Source organism: Culex quinquefasciatus, chromosome 1 (assembly GCF_015732765.1).
Source record: "Culex quinquefasciatus strain JHB chromosome 1, VPISU_Cqui_1.0_pri_paternal, whole genome shotgun sequence".
NCBI lineage: Eukaryota > Metazoa > Arthropoda > Insecta > Diptera > Culicidae > Culex > Culex quinquefasciatus.
Genome location: NC_051861.1, coordinates 41,277,762 through 41,299,303, shown reverse-complemented (window position 1 = coordinate 41,299,303; position 21,542 = coordinate 41,277,762). Strand labels below are relative to the sequence as shown.

The window sequence follows — 21,542 nt, the reverse complement described above, 5'->3', positions numbered from 1 at the left end:
GCCAGCTAAACAAACGGTCGCGTTCGCCGAGTCCGCGGAAAAAGTTTCGGTTCCACGCGGCACGAGTTCTACTCGGTGGACGGGAACAACTCCCGGCCGAATCCCGCTGCTAGTCTCCCCAATCACCCAGCCGGGTCGAGGCGAAATACGTCCACAATCGGACGAAGTCCGACGAGCGGCGGGAGGCCGCGCAAGATCTGCGTCGTCGCCGGAGTCCGGACGAATTCAACCGGAGTTCGTTGAGCTGGGGGCAGGACGACGCCAGCTGCCAAGGAAGCGAATCCGGAGGAGGACCTGCCACGACACCAAGAAAATCCGCGTCGCCGTTCAGAACAACGCACACAACATGCCGGTCCAGAATCTGCGCCGTCGCCGAAAGATCTGCGCAACAAAGAACCGGACTCGCGCCGCGGCGATGGAGATCGCGACGTTCCGGAAAAGATCGACGGCGGGGCCGGTGATCCAGAAGAACCAGCCGGAATCGGAACGGCTGACGAGACGGCCACGTGGAGCAGTAGCAGGCTGTGCGGTGATAGGAAGAGGTGAGGCGAAAGGTGGAAGAAGAAGTAGAGAAAGGAGAGGTTAGGGTAGTACAGTGGGCCGAATCGCACAATAAATATTCCAAATTTGTAATGTTCCTCTTTTATTTGCGAGTTAGTCAGGTTTTACGTTTCAGTAAACGAGTTAATTAAGTGTCGATCAATTTCGTGGAAGAACTAATGATTATACTATGCAAACCTACCGTTCCTAGTAGCAGAGCAAAATGTTTAATATGTTTGCTTTGTTCACCATGTTTTGCAAGTTTTCGGATGAAATTGAACTAGAAAGTTTTACTCAAATTGCATCACTTTTATTAGAAAAAAAGTGTTGGAAGTCATCATTGACAAAAAAAACCCCTTTTTATTTTATTTTTTTTTCCAATCGCTACTGAGTTGATCAAACTTTTTATTAACAATTCATTGGAGCACACGCAAACGCCAACACTAACGCTCACGCACCCGCCACTAACGTCAGACGCTTTTCTTCACCAGAAACTGCTCGAGGTCGGTACGATACACCAGCTGCGGGTCCTTTACGACGCGGGCACTTTCCTGCTCGCTCAGCACCTGCCGGACGTCCGCCCAGGTCCAGAGGACGCGATTCTCCAGACAGTTCCGGAAGGAGGCGATCGTTTCCTCGACGCACTTCATCTGGTCCGGAAAGAAGGACGCCTTGCGAGCCTTGTGGTAGTAGTAGAACTTGTTGTGGGTCTTGGAGAATTGCTTCAGGTAGTCGTTGCGGACTTCGGACAGGAAGAGCAGACCGCGGGGCACGTAAAAGCGGTCCGGTTCGTTCGTGTTGCGCACCTTGTAGCCTTTCCGGCGGGCGCCGTCCTTGAGTTGGTAGGTGTCCATGCGCTCGAAGAAGTCTTCCATGCCGTACAGCTCGAAGCAGCGTTTGCTGCGGACGGGCATGGTGCGCGTTCCGGACGAGTCCGGTTTGGGCGGTTTGTTGATGGCTTTGGCGAACTTTTCGCACATGCGCAGTCGTTCGGCGAGGGGCAGTCGTCGGATGTCGACGCCGCCAAGCATGAGGCCGTCGATGATGTGAAACGCGTGGATGGCGACTTGGGAGCGACCTTCGCCTTGCAGTTCTTTGACGACTTCGCCGTAGACGAGGGTTTTCGGGGGGAGTTCCAGGTGTGCGTCCTGGAGGCGGTTCCAGAAGTTTTTGTCAAAGTAGAAAACGTCTTTGCCACCGCGGCCCAAGAAGCAGGTGCGGATGGTTTTGTCCACGTGCTCGGTAACGGCAACCGGGACAAACTGCCAGCCGTGGATCGACGAGAAGAGGTCTTCCTTTGGCTGAAGCGGGTAGCCTTCGGAGGAGAGGAACTGCTGCTGCCAGTCGCCGAGGATTTGGCGCGCGTATTCGTCCGGTTTCGCTGGCGGGGGATGTCTTCGTAGCACGTCCGGTAGCTTCCAAATAGTTAGGCAATCGCTGCGGATCTTGGCCTGCCGGGACTCTACCAAGTTGGTGTTCTCCGTGTAAGCGGCAATCTTCCGCAGACCAACGACCTGATTTCTTCCGATTTCGTTATTGCTATCGTACACGTACCGGAAGAAGGCTTCGTCCTCTTTAAGGACGTCGAACGGCACCAACTCCAAAATGTCTTTCTGATCTTTCTTGTTGAACAAAAATTCATTCACCTCAAACAGATGCCGCTGGATGGCGTCCGTACCGGGATTCTTCCACTTGCACACCAAATATCGCTCGGAGTTCGCCGGCCTACTCGTGTTCGGCTTACAAATTGAAATCTTCTTGAAGCACTTCGAGACCAGGTAGATCAACCCGACGCTGAACGGCGTAAACAGATCGAACAACTTCACCACAAAGTGTCCCTCCGTTCGGACGATACTCAAAGCGACCAATATCTGACACAGATACAACTGCTTCGACAAGATTTCCTGCTCGTTTTCCCTTCCCTCAACCGAGAACCCGCCGTCGGCCATCATAACGTGCACCCCCGTTTCCGTCTGCCGCAGCACGTAATCCGCAAACGCCTGGATATTCTCCGGATCAAACACGTCCCCGTTCTCCTTCGGCCCGTAGTAAGTATCGAACGTCTCCGGCGTCCCCGCCTTAAAGTCCTCCAGCTTAAAGTCGTTACACTCCTTCAGCGTGAACCCAAACCCCTTCGCAAGCCACTTCTTCCTCCACAAAAAGTACTCCGAAAATCCGCCCGGGCCCGCACAAACGTCAGCAAAGTAAAGCAGATCCGAATCCTTCACCAGCGAATTCCCCGCCCCGTCCACCGGACTTGTAAACATGTAATCAAACATCGAGTCCATGTTCGCCATCTTGACCGCGGCCCGGTTCATGAAAATGCTCGACTTTATCGTCTCGAACGGGTTCGACCGTGTCCGGGCCATCCGCATGTCCTGCGCGCCCAGCTTGTCGAATGCCGTCTTCGACTCGAGCACCTTCTCCAACACTGCGGGTTCGCAAAACTGGTCCTCGTCGTCGATGTTCATCTTGGGCGAGCCGTACCGAAGCCAACCTTCCAGAACGTCACGGCTCAGGTTTGCCAGCTCGGACTCTTCCGTGCCCGCCTCGAACCACGTGACCTTCTCGGGGATGGTGAGTACTTCTGCGGTTTCGTCGAAACCGGAAGCCGCCTGGTCGAGCTGATCGAGCTTTAAACCTGTAATGAATTAACCTGTAGCACAAAAAGATACTCGAACGTCCCTGCAAGGTGGCTCCTCTCGTTTATGAATTTAGAGCATTGAGCTTCGATTAACCGAGTACGGACTGTATATGAATTTTAATTTTTATTTTGGAATTTAGGATTTTCTTTATTTTTTTTTTTTATTTTTTAGTTTTTATGATTTTTTTTTTAATTTAAGTTTTTAAAGTTTTTCAAGTTTCTTAAGTTTTTCAAGTTTTTAAGGTTTTTAATGTTTTTCAGGTTTTCCAAGTTTTTCAAGTTTTTCAAAGTTTTTCAAAGTTTTTCTAGTTTTTTTAGTTTTTCAAGTTATTCCAGTTTTTCAGGATTTGAAAGATTTTAAGATATTAAAAGATTTTAAAGTTTCTAAAGCATTCAAAGATTTTATGGTTTTTAAAGCTTTTAATGTTTTTAAAGTTTTTATTAAAAGTTTTTTCAAGTTTTTCAAGTATTTCAAAATTTTTAAGTTTTTAAAGTTTTTAAAGTTTTTAAAGTTTTTAAAGTTTTTCATGTTTTTCAAGTTTTTCAAGTTTTTCAAAGTTTTTCTAGTTTTTCATGTTTTTAAGTTTTTCAAGTTTTTCAAATTCTTCAATTTTTTTTAAGTGTTTCAAGTTATTCAAATTTTTCATGTTTTTCAAGTTTTTCAAGTCTTTCAAGTTTTCCAAGTTTTCCAGGTTTTTAAAGTTTTCCAGGTTTTTGAAGTTTTTAAAGTTTTTAATGTTATTAAAGTTTTTAAAGTTTTTAAAGTTTTTAAAGTTTTTAAAGTTTTTAAAGTTTTTAAAGTTTTTAAAGTTTTTAAAGTTTTTAAAGTTTTTAAAGTTTTTAAAGTTTTTAAAGTTTTTAAAGTTTTCAAAGTTTTAAAGTTTTAAAGTTTTAAAGTTTTAAAGGTTTTAAAGTTTTGAAGTTTTAAAGTTTTAAAGTTTTAAAGTTTTAAAGTTTTAAAGTTTTAAAGTTTTAAAGTTTTAAAGTTTTAAAGTTTTAAAGTTTTAAAGTTTTTAAAGTTTTAAAGTTTTTAAAGTTTTAAAGTTTTAAAGTTTTAAAGTTTTAAAAGTTTTTAAAGTTTTTAAAGTTTTTAAAGTTTTTAAAGTTTTTAAAGTTTTTAAAGTTTTTAAAGTTTTTCAAGTTTTTAAAGTTTTTATTTAAAGTTTTTAAAGTTTTTAAAGTTTTTAAAGTTTTTAAAGTTTTTAAAGTTTTAAAAGTTTTAAAAGTTTTTAAAGTTTTTAAAGTTTTTAAAGTTTTTAAAGTTTTTAAAGTTTTTAAAGTTTTAAAAGTTTTTAAAGTTTTTAAAGTTTTTCATGTTTTTCAAGTTTTTCAAAGTTTTTCTAGTTTTTCATGTTTTTAAGTTTTTCAAGTTTTTCAAATTCTTCAATTTTTTTAAGTGTTTCAAGTTATTCAAGTTTTTCAAGTTTTTCAAGTTTTTCAAGTCTTTCAAGTTTTCCAAGTTTTCCAGGTTTTTAAAGTTTTCCAGGTTTTTGAAGTTTTAAAAGCTTTAAAAGTTTTAAAAGTTTTAAAAGTTTTAAAAGTTTTAAAAGTTTTAAAAGTTTTAAAAGTTTTAAAAGTTTTAAAAGTTTTAAAAGTTTTAAAAGTTTTAAAGTTTTTAAAGTTTTTAAAGTTTTTAAAGTTTTTAAAGTTTTTAAAGTTTTTAAAGTTTTTAAAGTTTTTAAAGTTTTTAAAGTTTTTAAAGTTTTTAAAGTTTTTAAAGTTTTTAAAGTTTTTAAAGTTTTTAAAGTTTTTAAAGTTTTTAAAGTTTTTAAAGTTTTTAAAGTTTTTAAAGTTTTTAAAGTTTTTAAAGTTTTTAAAGTTTTTAAAGTTTTTCAAGTTTTTCAAGTTTTTCAAGTTTTTAAAGTTTTTAAAGTTTTTTAAAGTTTTTATTTAAAGTTTTTAAGGTTTTTAAAGTTTTTAAAGTTTTTAAAGTTTTTAAAGTTTTTAAAGTTTTTAAAGTTTTTAAAGTTTTTAAAGTTTTTAAAGTTTTAAAAGTTTTAAAAGTTTTAAAAGTTTTAAAAGTTTTAAAAGTTTTAAAAGTTTTAAAAGTTTTAAAAGTTTTAAAAGTTTTAAAAGTTTTAAAAGTTTTAAAAGTTTTAAAGTTTTAAAGTTTTAAAGTTTTTAAAGTTTTTAAAGTTTTAAAGTTTTTAAAGTTTTAAAGTTTTAAAGTTTTAAAGTTTTTAAAGTTTTAAAGTTTTTAAAGTTTTAAAGTTTTAAAGTTTTAAAGTTTTAAAGTTTTTAAAGTTTTAAAGTTTTAAAGTTTTAAAGTTTTTAAAGTTTTAAAGTTTTTAAAGTTTTTAAAGTTTTAAAGTTTTTAAAGTTTTTAAAGTTTTAAAGTTTTAAAGTTTTAAAGTTTTTAAAGTTTTAAAGTTTTCAAGTTTTCAAGTTTTCAAGTTCAAGTTTTTTTATTTAAAGTTTTTAAAGTTTTAAAGTTTTAAAGTTTTAAAGTTTTAAAGTTTTAAAAGTTTTAAAAGTTTTAAAGTTTTAAAGTTTTAAAGTTTTTAAAGTTTTTAAAGTTTTTAAAGTTTTTAAAGTTTTTAAAGTTTTTAAAGTTTTTAAAGTTTTTAAAGTTTTTAAAGTTTTTAAAGTTTTTCATGTTTTTCAAGTTTTTCAAAGTTTTTCTAGTTTTTCATGTTTTTAAGTTTTTCAAGTTTTTCAATTTTTTTAAGTGTTTCAAGTTATTCAAATTTTTCATGTTTTTCAAGTTTTTCAAGTCTTTCAAGTTTTCCAAGTTTTCCAGGTTTTAAAAGTTTTCCAGGTTTTTGAAGTTTTAAAAGCTTTAAAAGTTTTAAAAGTTTTAAAAGTTTTAAAAGTTTTAAAAGTTTTAAAAGTTTTAAAAGTTTTAAAAGTTTTAAAAGTTTTAAAAGTTTTAAAAGTTTTAAAAGTTTTAAAAGTTTTAAAAGTTTTAAAAGTTTTTAAAGTTTTTGAAGTTTTTAAAGTTTTTAAAGTTTTTAAAGTTTTTTTGCAACTCCGCTGTAAAACTGTCAACTTTTCCTGTCCTTCTGGAGAAACGAAACGGCCTACTTTTCCCTACCAAAAATAACAGAAAGGAAAATTAATACCTTTCAATACCAGTGCTGAAAAGTTCTACTTTTCAGCACTGAAATGGGTGCTGTAAAGTTGAACTTTTCAACACTATTATCGAAAAGTAACATTTTTATTTATTTTTTTTGTTTTGAACGATGAATTTACTAAACGCATGAATGTTTGACATAAAATTCCATTCAAGAAGCGTTTTTCGGAATTGCAAAAAATGTTGTAAGCAACTCGTTGCAAAACTTGATTTTTTCAGCACTCATCGTATTTATCCAACTCGGTAAACCTCGTTGGATAAATGTACGACTCGTGCTGAAAAAATCTTCTTTTTGCAACTTGTTGCATAAACTTCTATTAAAGTTTTTAAAGTTTTTAAAGTTTTTAAAGTTTTTAAAGTTTTTAAAGTTTTTAAAGTTTTTAAAGTTTTTAAAGTTTTTAAAGTTTTTAAAGTTTTTAAAGTTTTTAAAGTTTTTAAAGTTTTTAAAGTTTTTAAAGTTTTTAAAGTTTTTAAAGTTTTTAAAGTTTTCAAAGTTTTTAAAGTTTTTAAAGTTTTTAAAGTTTTTCAAGTTTTTCAAGTTTTTCAAGTTTTTCAAGTTTTTCAAGTTTTTAAAGTTTTTAAAGTTTTATTTTTTAAAGTTTTTAAAGTTTTAAAGTTTTAAAGTTTTTAAAGTTTTAAAGTTTTAAAGTTTTAAAGTTTTAAAGTTTTAAAGTTTTAAAGTTTTAAAGTTTTAAAGTTTTAAAGTTTTAAAGTTTTAAAGTTTTGAAGTTTTAAAGTTTTTAAAGTTTTAAAGTTTTAAAGTTTTAAAGTTTTAAAGTTTTAAAGTTTTAAAGTTTTACAGTTTTAAAGTTTTAAAAGTTTTACAGTTTTCAAGTTTTCAAGTTTTCAAGTTTTCAAGTTTTCAAGTTTTTCAAGTTTTCAAGTTTTCAAGTTTTCAAGTTTTTCAAGTTTTTCAAGTTTTTCAAGTTTTTCAAGTTTTTCAAGTTTTTCAAGTTTTTCAAGTTTTTCAAGTTTTTCAAGTTTTTCAAGTTTTTCATGTTTTTCAAGTTTTTCAAGTTTTTCAAGTTTGTTTTTCAAGTTATTCAAGTTTTTCAAGTTTGTCAAGTTTGTCAAGTTTGTCAAGTTTTTCAAGTTTTTCAATTTTTCAAGTTTTTCAAGTTTTTCAAATTTTTCAAGTTTTTCAAGTTTTTCAAATTTTTCAAGTTTGTCAAGTTTGTCAAGTTTTTCAAGTTTTTCAAGTTTTTCAAGTTTTTCAAGTTTTTCAAGTTTTTCAAGTTTTTCAAGTTTTTCAAGTTTTTCAAGTTTTTCAAGTTTTTCAAGTTTTTCAAGTTTTTCAAGTTTTTCATGTTTTCAAGTTTTCAAGTTTTCAAGTTTTTCAAGTTTTCAAGTTTTCAAGTTTTCAAGTTTTCAAGTTTTCAAGTTTTCAAGTTTTCAAGTTTTCAAGTTTTCAAGTTTTCAAGTTTGTTTTCAAGTTATTCAAGTTTTCAAGTTTGTCAAGTTTTTCAAGTTTTCAATTTTTCAAGTTTTCAAGTTTTCAAGTTTTCAAATTTTCAAGTTTTCAAATTTTCAAGTTTGTCAAGTTTGTCAAGTTTTCAAGTTTTCAAGTTTTCAAGTTTTCAAGTTTTTCAAGTTTTCAAGTTTTCAAGTTTTCAAGTTTTCAAGTTTTCAAGTTTTCAAGTTTTCAAGTTTTCAAGTTTTTCAAGTTTTTCAAGTTTTTCAAGTTTTTCAAGTTTTTCAAGTTTTTCAAGTTTTTCAAGTTTTTCAAGTTTTTCAAGTTTGTCAAGTTTTGCAAGTTTTGCAAGTTTTTCAAGTTTTTCAATTTTTCAAGTTTTTCAAGTTTTTCAAGTTTGTCAAGTTTGTCAAGTTTTACAAGTTTTGCAAGTTTTGCAAGTTTTGCAAGTTTTTCAAGTTTTTCAAGTTTTTCAAGTTTTCTTAGTTTTTCAAGTTTGTCAAGTTTTGCAAGTTTTTCAAGTATTTCATGTTTTCAAGTTTTTCAAGTTTTTTTTCAGTTTTTCAAGTTTTTTAAGTTTTTTAAATATTTCAAGTTTTTCAAGTTTTTTAAGTTTTTCAAGTTTTTTTCAGTTTTTCAAGTTTTTTTCATTTTTTCAAGTTTTTCAAGTTTTTCAAGTTTATTTTTCAAGTTTGTCAAGTTTTGCAAGTTTTGCAAGTTTTGCAAGTTTTGCATGTTTTTCAAGTTTTTCAATTTTTCAAGTTTTTCAAGTTTTTCAAGTTTTTTAAGTTTTTCAAGTTTTTCAAATTTTTCAAGTTTGTCAAGTTTGTCAAGTTTTGCAAGTTTTGCAAGTTTTGCAAGTTTTTCAAGTTTTTCAATTTTTCAAGTTTTTCAAGTTTTTCAAATTTTTCAAGTTTGTCAAGTTTGTCAAGTTTTACAAGTTTTGCAAGTTTTGCAAGTTTTGCAAGTTTTTCAAGTTTTTCAAGTTTTCCTAGTTTTTCATGTTTGTCAAGTTTTGCAAGTTTTTCAAGTATTTCATGTTTTCAAGTTTTTCAAGTTTTATTTCAGTTTTTCAAGTTTTTCAAGTTTTTCAAGTTTATTTTTCAAGTTTTTCAAGTTTGTCAAGTTTTGCAAGTTTTGCAAGTTTTTCAAGTTTTTCAATTTTTCAAGTTTTTCAAGTTATTCAAGTTTTTCAAGTTTGTCAAGTTTTTCAAGTTTTTCAATTTTTCAAGTTTTTCAAGTTTTTCAAATTTTTCAAGTTTTTTAAGTTTTTCAAGTTTTTCAAGTTTTTCAAATTTTTCAAGTTTGTCAAGTTTATCAAGTTTTTCAAGTTTTTCAAGTTTTTCAAGTTTTTCAAGTTTTTCAAGTTTTTCAAGTTTTTCAAGTTTTTCAAGTTTTTCAAGTTTTTCAAGTTTTTCAAGTTTTTCAAGTTTTTCAAGTTTTTCAAGTTTTGCAAGTTTTGCAAGTTTTTCAAGTATTTCATGTTTTCAAGTTTTTCAAGTTTTTTTTTCAGTTTTTCAAGTTTTTCAAGTATTTCAAGTTTTTCAAGTTTGTCAAGTTTGTCAAGTTTTTCAAGTTTTTCAAGTTTTTCAAGTTTTTCAAGTTTTTCAAGTTTTTCAAGTTTTTCAAGTTTTTCAAGTTTTTAAGTTTTCAAGTTTTCAAATTTTTCAAGTTTTCAAATTTTCAAGTTTGTCAAGTTTGTCAAGTTTTTCAAGTTTTTCAAGTTTTTCAAGTTTTTCAAGTTTTTCAAGTTTTTCAAGTTTTTCAAGTTTTTCAAGTTTTTCAAGTTTTTCAAGTTTTTCAAGTTTTTCAAGTTTTTCAAGTTTTTCAAGTTTTTCAAGTTTTGCAAGTTTTGCAAGTTTTTCAAGTTTTGCAAGTTTTTCAAGTATTTCATGTTTTCAAGTTTTTCAAGTTTTTTTTTTCAGTTTTTCAAGTTTTTCAAGTATGTCAAGTATTTCAAGTTTTTCAAGTTTTTCATTTTTTTCAGTTTTTTTCAGTAAAATTTGGGATTTGAGCTCAGTTAAAAATCTCTGAATCTGGAACGTAGATCAGAAATAGACTAATATCATTTAGAAAAAAAATACTTTCATAAATTCTTTGCCATTTTGATAGTTTTTGCTTCAAAATGTTGCAAAAATGGGTTTGAATCTGATATCTTTTTTTGTTGAATTTATCGTTAATAAACTTAAATGCGATTGCTATTGTTTGTTTTAATAAACTCTACAGAAAATTGCTTATTCCCATAAGTTTGGGGCAATTTTCCAGTACAGTACTTGTTCGGTAATTGGGCTGAGAACGTAGCCCAGTCACCGAATGCTGCTCGCTAACTGGGCTGAACGAAAAATAACAAGGGGATCACCGTTGCATAATATTTTCCTCATGAAATATAAAAATAAAAGTTCATCAAATTTATTTACAATGCTTACTTTTCATGTTTCTTCAATTGTAACTTGAAGTTAAATAAAATTTTGAAAAAAAGTTTTTTTTTTATTTATTGAACATGATTTTTGCATCCATTAACCCCTCGGTCATTTCGGTTTGTTTTAGTTTTTTGACGTTTGTCTGTTTTTTAAACTGGGCTACGGCCCAGTTATCGAGCGCCCCGTTAAAAAGCAGCCCAGTTAAACAACGCCCCGTTACCGAACAACTACTGTAATTAACATCTCACTAATATCCACTTTTTCCAACATCCCAAATCGAGGGGCCACCCAACAACCCATCCCTCAAAAAACCCCACTTACCCAATCCTCTCCGTCCCTTCTGCTGCGACACCGGAACAATGTCCACCCGGCCCTGGCCGCGCTTTCCCAACCCCTTGCTCGCGTCGTAGTTCATCTTCTCCATCATCCGGCGCGTCATGTCGGAGTAGTACGGAGCCGCGGTGGCCGCCGATGTTCCCGACCCACTACTCGTTGTCGCCTCATCGAACCGTGGCCGCTTCATGGCCGGTTCCTCGTCCTTCGCCGCGCTGCTGCCGTGCTTCTTCTTGGCAAACTGCTTCGGCACTCCCGTTTCGTCGTCCTCTTCGTCGTCGTTTTCGCTGGAAGCCGTCGACGCCACGACCATTTCCGGTTCGTCGTCGTCACTGGAGTCGTCGCTGGAGCTTTCAAAGTTCTTGGCCCCCAGCATGGTGTGGCTGTTGTACGAGGGCATCGTGTGGAAGGACTTCACACGAAAGTTGTGGGTTGCTTTGTTTTTCGAATTGACTGTTGTGTGATTGATGGAAATTGAAGAGATGAAGTTACTAAGCGCGTAAATTTGACGTTAAAACAAATCAAACTAATAGGTTATTTTGCCTTTTCAAAAAAAGAAAGGTGTTTTCCGCGAGATCTTTATGTTTCTTATACCTGTTTTGTTAACACGTTGATTGGTAGAAGTAAACCAAACTATACATATTTGATGACTTACCTGTCCTTAAATCGCGTGGATTCCTTGGATGCTGGTAATTTATGTTGACATTCGATAAGATATATTTGTTTCGATAATTCGATCGTCGGCTTCGTTACATTAAAAGTATATTTTGAATACTTTAAAATTCATGAATTAAAATCGAACTGAAATATCCTGTAGAATGATGTTCCTGAAAGTAATAGAAAAGGAAATACAATTTTATGATTAGTTTACAAATTTTACCTAATTTATCATAAATGATTTTCCAATTTTGATTTTGACGGCTGAAAATTTAATTCCATATATTTCAATGCTTATACAAAATAATAAGTAAAATTATTAGCAATTTTCTCTAAAATCCTTGATTATTCGAACGTTTGAGAAGAAATCTTGACAAAGAGATCGCCAAAACTAAAACAAGCGCATGTTCTCGTTTTAAGTTTTTTTTCCAAACGATGTATAAAATTCCAATAAACTAAAGTTTTAAAAAATCATTCATTCCTTAAATATTCATTCCTAAAAATATCCTTTTCAACTAAATTCTGAAAAAAGCAAATGAGCCGTTCAAAACGAGCGGCTCCTATATAAGAGCCAGTGTTGCCAGGAGACTGGCTTTGGAAGCGATAAGAAAGGGCAGCACTTGGTAGCCAGTGCGCTGAAAAATAAAAGAGCATGGCCGATAATAGAAATTGCTTGGACTCCAGTGCATTCTCGTCTGACCATAATAGACTTTGGAAATATTTTTGTAAAATGCTTTCAATGTAATAGGAATAACTTTTGGTGAAAATCAACAAAATCAAAATTGTTCACAAAATGCTGCTCTACTGGTTGGTGTAAGGGGAACAGCATCTAATTCCAGCGTGCCTCTAATGTTGGCAGGTCAGAACTTTGACGTTCAATTAAAGCTGATTAGAAGCGTTTTCAACTGAAATCGAGTGAGTTTCTATCAAAAGTTTTGCAAAATTAGTTGCTTAAATAGTGAAAATCTGCAAATTGAACGGAGTGAGGAGCGAGTCATTAACTTGCCAAACATACGAGAATTTTCCCTACTTGGTTTTAGGGAAATTTCAAAAAAAATCCCCGTATAATTGAGCATCATTTAGATACCACATCTTAGACTGACAGAAGGGAGGGCCTCGTGGCGCGGTGGTTAGCGGCTTCGGCTGCCGATCCCTAAGTTGCTATAGGGTGCGGATTCGATTCCCGTCTTAGCCTCCTGGCCTTCTATCGGATGGGGAAGTAAAGCGTCGGTCCATTTGCGTAAAAATGTTTTGGGCGAATCACCACCAGGGATGGAATAATCGCAAAAAAAAACAATTTCGCTTGCGAACTTTCTTCACCCGCGAAAGAGAGAGGAGGCAAATCATCCAGAAGAAAATCGCTCTCAAAATTCTCCAAGCAAAAAAAAAAAATTATAAAAATTTAAATAACAAGCCATAATCTTCACATTTAAATGAAAAAAATGTTTTTAAATGCATTTTACACTAGTTCAATTGTTTTGCAATCATTAGTTTTCAAAAAATCTAAGATCTGACAAAAAACAAAAATTGTATCGGGGTAATTCTCTACCAACTCACACGAAATCGGGAAAAGTTGCCCCGACCCCTCTTCGATTTGCGTGAAACTTTGTCCTAAGGGGTAACTTTTGTCCCTGATCACGAATCCGAGGTCCGTTTTTAGATATCTCGTGACGGAGGGGCGGTACGACCCCTTCCATTTTTGAACATGCGAAAAAGAGGTGTTTTCAATAATTTGCAGCCTGAAACGGTGATGAGATAGAAATTTGGTGTCAAAGGGACTTTTATGTAAAATTAGACGCCCGATTTGATGGCGTACTCAAATTCCGAAAAAACGTATTTTCATCGAAAAACACTAAAAAGTTTTAAAAATTCTCCCATTTTCCGTTACTCGACTGTAAAAATTTTGAAACATGTCATTTTATGGGAAATTTAATGTACTTTTCGAATCTACATTGTCCCAGAAGGGTCATTTTTCATTTAGAACAAAATTTTTCATTTTAAAATTTCGTGTTTTTCTAACTTTGCAGGGTTATTTTTAGAGTGTAACAATGTTCTACAAAGTTGTAGAGCAGACAATTACAAAAAATTGATATATAGACATAAGGGTTTGCTTATAAACATCACAAGTTATCGCGATTTTACGAAAAAAGTTTTGAAAAAGTTACTTTTTGCGTTTCTCTTTGTTTCGTCGTCCGTGTCTGTCGCGGGTGACCATGAACGGCCATGATCGATGACGACCAACTTTTTAAAACTTTTTCGTAAAATCGTGATAACTTGTGATGTTTATAAGCAAAACCCTTATGTATATATATTAAAATTTTGTAATTGTCTGCTCTACAACTTTGTAGAACATTGTTACACTCTAAAAATAACCCTGCAAAGTTAGAAAAACACGAAATTTTAAAATGAAAAATTTTGTTCTAAATGAAAAATGACCCTTCTGGGACAATGTAGATTCGAAAAGTACATTAAATTTCCCATAAAATGACATGTTCCAAAATTTTTACAGTCGAGTAACGGAAAATGGGAGAATTTTTAAAACTTTTTAGTGTTTTTCGATGAAAAATACGTTTTTCGGAATTCTGAGTACGCCATCAAATCGGGCGTCTAATTTTACATAAAAGTCCCTTTGACACCAAATTTCTATCTCATCACCGTTTCAGGCTGCAAATTATTGAAAAACACCTCTTTTTCGCATGTTCAAAAATGGAAGGGGTCGTACCGCCCCTCCGTCACGAGATATCAAAAAACGGACCTCGGATTCGTGATCAGGGACAAAAGTTACCCCTTAGGACAAAGTTTCACGCAAATCGAAGAGGGGTCGGGGCAACTGCTGTGTGAGTTGGCGGAGAATTACCCATCGAAAAAAAAAGATTTTGTATCGAAAATTTTCAAAAAATCTTAAGATTTTTTAATAAACCCAAACATGCTAAAAATGATTTTAAACGCAGGAGAATGTATTGAATTTGATTTCAGCTGGTTGCACTTGAATTTGCATTGAAATTTTGAAGTTTATTGCAAACATATTTTTTTTGTCCCCTGATTTTTCGGGCCAATTTTGAAGGGGGGGTGACAAAAACTTTTAAAAATATTTGTACCAGCCTAATCCGGCTGAAACTTTTTTGGTGCCTTTGGTATGCTCAAAGAAGCCATTTTGCATCATTAGTTTGTCCATATAATTTTCCATACAAACTTGGCAGCTGTCCATACAAATTTGGCAGCTGGAATATTCAAAAATCTGTATCTTTTGAAGGAATTTTTTGATCGATTTGTTGGTGTCTTCGGCAAAGTTGTAGGTATGGATAAGGACTACACTGGAAAAAAATGGTACACGGTAAAAAAAATTTGGTGATTTTTTATTTAACTTTTTATCACTAAAACTTGATTCGCAAAAAAAATGTTTTAGAGGACATAAAATGCCGACTTTTCAGGAATTTCCAGGTTTTGCAAATAATCTTTGAGCGAGTCATGAATTTTTGAATCAATACTGATTTTTTCAAAAAATCGAAATATTGGTCGCAATAATTTTTCAACTTCATTTTTCGATGTAAAATCAAATTTGCAATCAAAAAGTACTTTAGTGAAACTTAAATAAACTGCACCGTTTTCAAGTTAAATCCATATTGAGGTGACTTTTTTTGAAAATAGTGGCAGTTTTACATTTTTTAAAATTAGTGCACATGTTTGCTTACTCCTGAAAAAAATATTTTTGAAAAGCTGAGAAAATTCTCTATATTTTGCTTCTTCGTACTTTGTTGATACGACCGTAATATTGAATGTTTGGCCCTTTTTAAATGTTAGTCTAGACTTGGAAATTCTGGGTAAGACTTAGAAAACATCAATTTTCCTGTTTTTAAACCTTTGCATTGCAATATCTCAGCAACTAAGGGTCGTATCAACAAAGTCCGAAGAAGCAAAATATAGAGAATTTTCTCAGCTTTTCAAAAATATTTTTTTTCAGGAGTGAGCAAACATGTGCACTAATTTTAAAAAATGAAAAACTGCGACTATTTTCAAAAAAGTTACCTAAAAATGGCTATAACTTGAAAACGGTGCACTTTATCTAAAATTGACTAAAGAACTTTTTGATTGCAAATTCGATTTTACATCGAAAACTGATGTTGAAAAATGTTTGCGACCAATATTTCGATTTTTTGAAAAAATCTGTATTGATTCAAAAAATCATAACGCGGTCAAAGATTTTTTGCTCATTCTGGAAATTTCTGAAAAGTTGCCATTTAATGTCTTCTAAGACATATCAAAAAATTAAAAAAATAAAATTAGTGTTTTTTTGCAAATCAAGTTTTAGTGACAAATAGTGAAATTAAAAATCACCAATTTTTTTTTACCGCGTATCATTTTTTTTCAGTGTAGTCCATATCCATACCTACAACTTTGCCCAAGACACCAAATCGATCAAAAAATTCCTTCAAAAGATACAGATTTTTGAATTTTCACATATCATTTTTGTATGGACAGTATGGAAAATTATATGAATGAACTCATGATGCATAATGGCTTCTTTGGGCATACCAAAGGCACCAATTAAAGAAAAAAGACCGATTCCGTAGAGAATTGCTCATATATTTGCAATGGCTTCACATGGCCTTACAATGGCGAACAGATTTTTCTTTTCTAATATTTCATCATAACACTGAGGCTCATTCGTTTAGATCTTAAAATTAAAAGAAGAAAAATCTTTAAAAAGATGTAAAGCCCTTGTCTTGTAAACATTTGTGTAATTCTTATGGATTTCCGGGTGCGGGACATTTCACCGAATGTCGTTTCGCCGACGGTCATTTCGCCGAATGTCGTTTCGCCGCATGGGACGTTTCGCCGAATGGGACGATTCACCGAATTGACAAATAATCGTAAAATAAATATATAAAATGGACACCAATTGTATTGAAATATTTTGAAAAAGCTTAATGTCCCTAAAAGGTGATTTTGCAATCTTTAAAAAAAAAATTTTTTTTTGTTTCTTAGTATGTTATTTTTATAAGTTTATGCATTATAACATGCATAAACAATCGCTTAAAAAATAATCTAGTTGAAAAAAATTGTGCGAGTTTTTGCATTCTTTCAAATATAAGCAGTTGTTTAATTACAGCAAACAATTTTAAATCATTTCTGTGAGTTTTTGCATTCTTTTTTAAATGTATCATTTGAATTATTTCTGTGAGTTTTTGTGTTCTGTTAACCATCAGCAGTTCTTTTAATTTTCTGCTTATAATTTAGATAAATTTCTGTTAGTTTTTGCATTCTTTGCTTTTTAAGCATATTATTTGTATATTTTTTGTAAGTTTTTGTATTCTTTCCAACATAAGGAGTTCTTTTGATTTTCAGCATAACATTTTGAAAAAATGCCGGTAGTTTTTGCATTCTTTGTTTACTGAGCATATTTTTTAAATTATTTCTGAGAGTTTTTGCATTCTTTCAAACATGAACAGTTCTTTTTATTTTCTGCTTATAATTTCTGTTGTTTTTGCCTTCTTTCTTTTTTATGCAAATTATTTGTATAATTTTTGTGAGTTTTTGCATTCTTTCAAACATGAGCAGTTCTTTTGATTTTTAGTATAACATTTTGGAAATTTTTTGTTAGTTTTTGCATTTTTTGTATTTAAGCATTTTTTTTTAATTTTTTCTGTGAGTTTTTGCATTCTTTAAAACATGAGCAGTTCTTTTAATTGGCTGCTTATAATTTAAAATATTTCTGTTTGGTTTTGCATTCTTTGTTTTGCATGCAAATTATTTATTTATTTTTTGGGAGTTTTCGCATTCTTTCAAACATGAGCAGCTCTTTTGGTTTTCAATACAACATTTTGCAAAATTGCTGTTAGTTTTTGCATTCTATATTTTTGGCATACTTTTCAAATATTTCGATGAATTTATGCATTATTAGTTTTTAAGCATATTATTTCTATAATTTTTGGGAGGTTTTGCATTCTTTCAAACATGAGCAGTTTTTTTTTTATTTTTAGCATAACATTTTGGAAATTTTCTGTAAGTTTTTGCATTCTTTGTTTTTTAAGCAAATTATTTGTATAATTTTTATGAGTTTTTGCATTATTTCAAACATGAGCAGTTCTCTGTTGATAAGGGAAACATCATTTGATCGTTGGAGCGTATGACCGGATGTGTTGATAGGATTTTACGGTCCTGTTCAGCAACGGAGAAGGATAACCATGGGTGGTCTCTCATGCTCATGCTCATGCTCATGCTATTTCAAACATGAGCAGTTCTTTTGATTTTTTGCATAATATTTTGGATTTTTTTGTTAGTTTTTGCATACTTTGTATTTAAGCATATTTTTTTTAATTATTCCTGTGAGTTTTTGCATTCTTTAAAACATGAGCAGTTCTTTTAATTGGCTGCTTATTGTTTAAATTAATTCTGTTTGTTTTAGCATTCTTTGTTTTTCAAGCAATTTATTTGTATAATTTTTGGGAGTTTTTCATTCTTTTGGTTTTCAGCACAACATTTTGCAAAATTGCTGTTAGTTTTTTCAATCTTTATTTTTGGCATATTTTTCAATTATTTCCGGTGAGTTAATGTATATTTAGTTTTTTAAGCATATTATTTCTATAATTTTTGTTAGGTTTTGCAATCTTTCAAACATGAGCAGTTTTTTTGATTTTTAGCATAGCATTTAGAATTTTTTTTGATAGTTTTTGCCTTCTTCATTTTTTAAGCAAATTATTTGTATTATTTCTGTGAGTTTTTGCATTCTTTGAAACATGAGACGTTTTTACTTTTTAAATTATTATATTATTATCTTGCCACTCCTTCTCAAGTTTGCATGAGCGTTATACAAAAAATTTAATTTTTATTTAATTCGGCGAAACGTCCATTCGGCGAAATGACTTTCGGCGAAACGTACCATTCGGCGAAACGACATTCGGCGAAACGTAGATCCGGATTTTCCAATCCCTTGCGACGGTGGTACGGTACGACCCCTTTATTTTTTTCTGTATTTTTACCAAGACACATTTTTCAGTGTTTTGTAGCTCGCAACCTTGAAAAAATAGAAATCTGGTGTCGCAGGGAGTGCAAATATTAACGCACGAGATTCGATGTCGTACTCAAAATTAAAAAAAAAAACATATTTTTTTAATCAAAAAAGTTTAAAAATACTGTTTAAGTCGCATACCTTTTTTGTTACTCTATTTGTTCATAATTGAGAGACATGTTTCTATATGTGAGTCTGCAACAACAGGATTTTTGCCTTCCTCACTGAGGTAAGGCTGTAATCCTGCTCCTAGACCCACCTTTATGTGTACATATCGACTCAGAATCGAAAACTGAACAAATGTCTGTGTGTATGTGTGTGTGTATGTGTGTGTGTATGTATGTATGTGACCAAAATTCTCACTGAGTTTTCTCAGCACTGGCTGAACCGATTTTGATCGAACCAGTTGCATTCGACTTGGTTTAAGGTCCCATACATCGCTATTGAATTGTTTGAAGTTTCGATAAGTAGTTCAAAAGTTATGTATAAAAACGTGTTTTCGCAAATATCCGGATCTCAATTATATGCACGTAAACGATGTCCGGATCCATCATCCGACCCAGTGCACGAGCAACACCAAAAGAAAAATGCATTTCGAATTGTTTTTAGTCTTGACTTTGAAAAATGTGATGGAATTATTACCAAAAAATCTTTTTCGTTTGTGAACCTTTTCAACCACAAAAGAGAAATGAGAGCAATTTTATGCGGTTTTGGTCATTCTATATTTTTTTTATTTTTTTATCCGGCTTAACTTTTTTGGTGCCGTCCGTATGCCCAAAGAAGCCATTTTGCACCATTAGTTTGTACATATAATTTTCCATACAAATTTGGCAGCTGACTGTATCTGTATCTTTTTAAGGATTTTTTAATCGATTTGGTGTCTTCGGCTAAGTTGTAGGTATGAATAAGGACTACACTGAAACAAAATTATACACGGTGAAAAAAAGGTGATTTTTTATTTAACTTTTTGTCACTAAAACTTGATTTGCAAAAAAACACTATTTTTAATTTTTTTATAGGTTTTAGGGGACATTGAATGCCAACTTTTCAGAAATATCTAGAATGTGCAAATAATCTTTGACCGAGTTGTAAATTTTTGAGTCAATACTGATTTTTTCAAAAAATCAAAATATTTGTCGCAAAAATTTTTCAACTCCATTTTTTTAAATCTAAGATCGAATTTGCAATCAAAAAGTACTTTAGTGAAATTTTGATAAAGTGCATCGTTTTAAGTTATAGCAAGTTTCAGGTAACTTTTTTGATAAAAGTCGCAGTTGTTCTTTTGTTTTTTTAATAGTGACTACTTGGAACAAAAATAAGCTTGGGGCTTAACTTACGAACGTTATGTGTTCTTTTCAAAATGATAGTGCTGCAAACTAATTAAAAAACTACCCTTTTCAAAGTGTGCAAATTCCAGGAATTGTATCGCCTGCTATGGTTGGTAAGACCATTATTATAACCGCAAGCTGCTTGGAGGCGATGCCAGCTTCAAAGTTATAAAATGTTTCATTTCAGTGCAACAAACAACTGTTAGTAAATCAGTTTGGAAACTTTTCCTAAGCATATTAAAATCGTTCCTCACATCACAGTTGGACATCAATGTGATGAGTGAGAGGATTAGGAAAAGTTTTCCGAATGGCTTTATGCAAGCTTTATGTTGAGATTCGAATGTACTAGTTTCAAGTGGCTAGTTTGTTGGAGGTGGTGAATTGTTGTTGATTTTATGTCTTATTGAGAGTGTTTTCATAGACAAAAATAGAAAAAGCACATTTCCATCTACTGATGATTAATTTTGTTTTTTTCATTTTCAGGTCAAACACCAAAAGCATCGAGCAACACCACACAAATGACAGCAAGTCGCAGCAGCATTAACTCACGAGTGCCAGAAATTGTCCGTCACCAATCATCAAACGGCTCAACTCAATGAGTGCTCAGATCAACCAGCTAGATCTGTCCGAATCCAATGTGAGTCTACACGTGTCCCACTCAACTTCGAAGGACGCTGTTAGCCAACCGACACTGTAACCACCCGTCGCCAATCAATTTCGAAAGCCATTTCCTGGCCAAAGTGCATTCCAGTGCATCCCGTTTGGTCACAAAACCCCTCACCATGGAACGCCGACGACAAAGGATACCGGTCAGTTTGGACGGTTTCGTCGTGGCCTCGATTGTGCTGCTAGCCGCCATTGCCATTCAACCATCGAACTGTGAACAAACCAGCACACAGTCCAACAGCTCCCAGGAAGTCCCCCCACAAACCAGCCCCGAAAGCAGTCCGACGACGGCGGACCTGTCGTCAAATCAAACGATGAGCGAGCTGCAGGAGCTCACCGATGTCCTGTCGACGTACGTAAACGAGGCGTTGGATCGAAACTTCAAGGAAATCATCGGTGGCCTTACCACCAAAGTGGTCGCGCTGTCCCCCACGAACGTGTCCATTACGGCGGACGTCCGCGGACTGGACGCCCTCGGGCTGTCCGAGTTTGATAGGAAAATTTTGCGCGGCTTGGCGCGGCTAATTGACCGCCGGCTGCTGGCCGGCAACACGATGGCCCGGGCCGTGCAGACGGGGCGGTTGTTTTTCTTCAAAGGTGAGTCGGGGGATAAAGTGGGGGGAAGTTGAAATTATGTTTTATGATATTTGCCTTCCTCACCTTATTGAGAAAAGGCTATAAAATCACTCGCAAAATGAACGTCATAATTTGACCTCGTAGACCCACCTTCACGTGTACCTATCGACTCAGAAAGCAAAATCCAAGCAAATGTCTGTACCGAAAGAACTGCACTCGATTATCTCTGGACTGACTGAAACGATATGGACCATTTTGGCCTCATTCAATCTGTCTTGCGGTCCCACAAGACCCTAGTTAATATTATGAAGTTTTTTAAAGTACTTCAAAAGTTATGCTTAAAATATGATTTCAAGAAAAGTCCGAAAGATTGTAAAAAGGGTGTTTTTTTTATAAAACTCGTCATGTTATAAATTTTTATAAAGATATTTGGGTCCATACAAAAATGAAATACGAAAATTCAAAAATATGTTTCTTTTGATTTTTATAGCAATTTTTAGGTAACTTTTTTGAAAATAATCGCAGTTTTTCATTTTTTTAAATAGTGCACATGTTTGCCCACTTTTTTAAACTATCGTTGAAAAGCTGAGAAAATTCTCTATATTTTGCTTTTTTGAACTTTGTTGATATGACCCTTAGTTAGTGAGATATAGCCATGCAAGTGATTAAAAACAGGAAAATTGATGTTTTCTAAGTCTCACTAAAACAACCCACAATTTTTTAATTTCGATATCTCAGCAACTAATGGTCCGATTTTTTTTTGGGAGGGTGATCCAGCCGCACATCGTTGATGTCGAAACCTCTAAACTGGGCCCTCGTCCTGTCACGTCCGTCAGTAGTCTTGTCGTACATTACAACTAGAATCAGATCTGCCAATGAATTAGT

At 33.3% G+C, this 21,542-nt stretch overlaps 2 protein-coding genes across 3 annotated transcripts in view; one reads left to right on the top strand and one right to left on the bottom strand.

The window, feature by feature from the left end:
* The window catches only part of LOC6039067, a 118,417-nt gene that overhangs the window by 87,029 nt on the left and 9,846 nt on the right, over nucleotides 1–21,542 (top strand). Inside the window, exon 3 of the mRNA XM_001848693.2 lies at nucleotides 19,899–20,678. Within this exon, the coding sequence (XP_001848745.2) occupies nucleotides 20,198–20,678 (481 nt within the window). The 5' untranslated portion in view covers nucleotides 19,899–20,197. The remainder of the gene's footprint in view (nucleotides 1–19,898; nucleotides 20,679–21,542) is intronic.
* Nucleotides 912–21,542, bottom strand: part of LOC6039069 (cap-specific mRNA (nucleoside-2'-O-)-methyltransferase 1) — a 145,042-nt gene continuing 124,411 nt past the window's right edge. For both annotated transcript variants that reach the window (XM_038248640.1, XM_038248641.1), the window contains 3 exons: nucleotides 11,077–11,248; nucleotides 10,410–10,874; nucleotides 912–3,181 (listed from right to left, as the gene is read on the bottom strand). In XM_038248640.1, the coding sequence (XP_038104568.1) occupies nucleotides 1,011–3,181; nucleotides 10,410–10,821 (2,583 nt within the window). In that variant the 5' untranslated portion in view covers nucleotides 10,822–10,874; nucleotides 11,077–11,248 and the 3' untranslated portion in view covers nucleotides 912–1,010. The remainder of the gene's footprint in view (nucleotides 3,182–10,409; nucleotides 10,875–11,076; nucleotides 11,249–21,542) is intronic.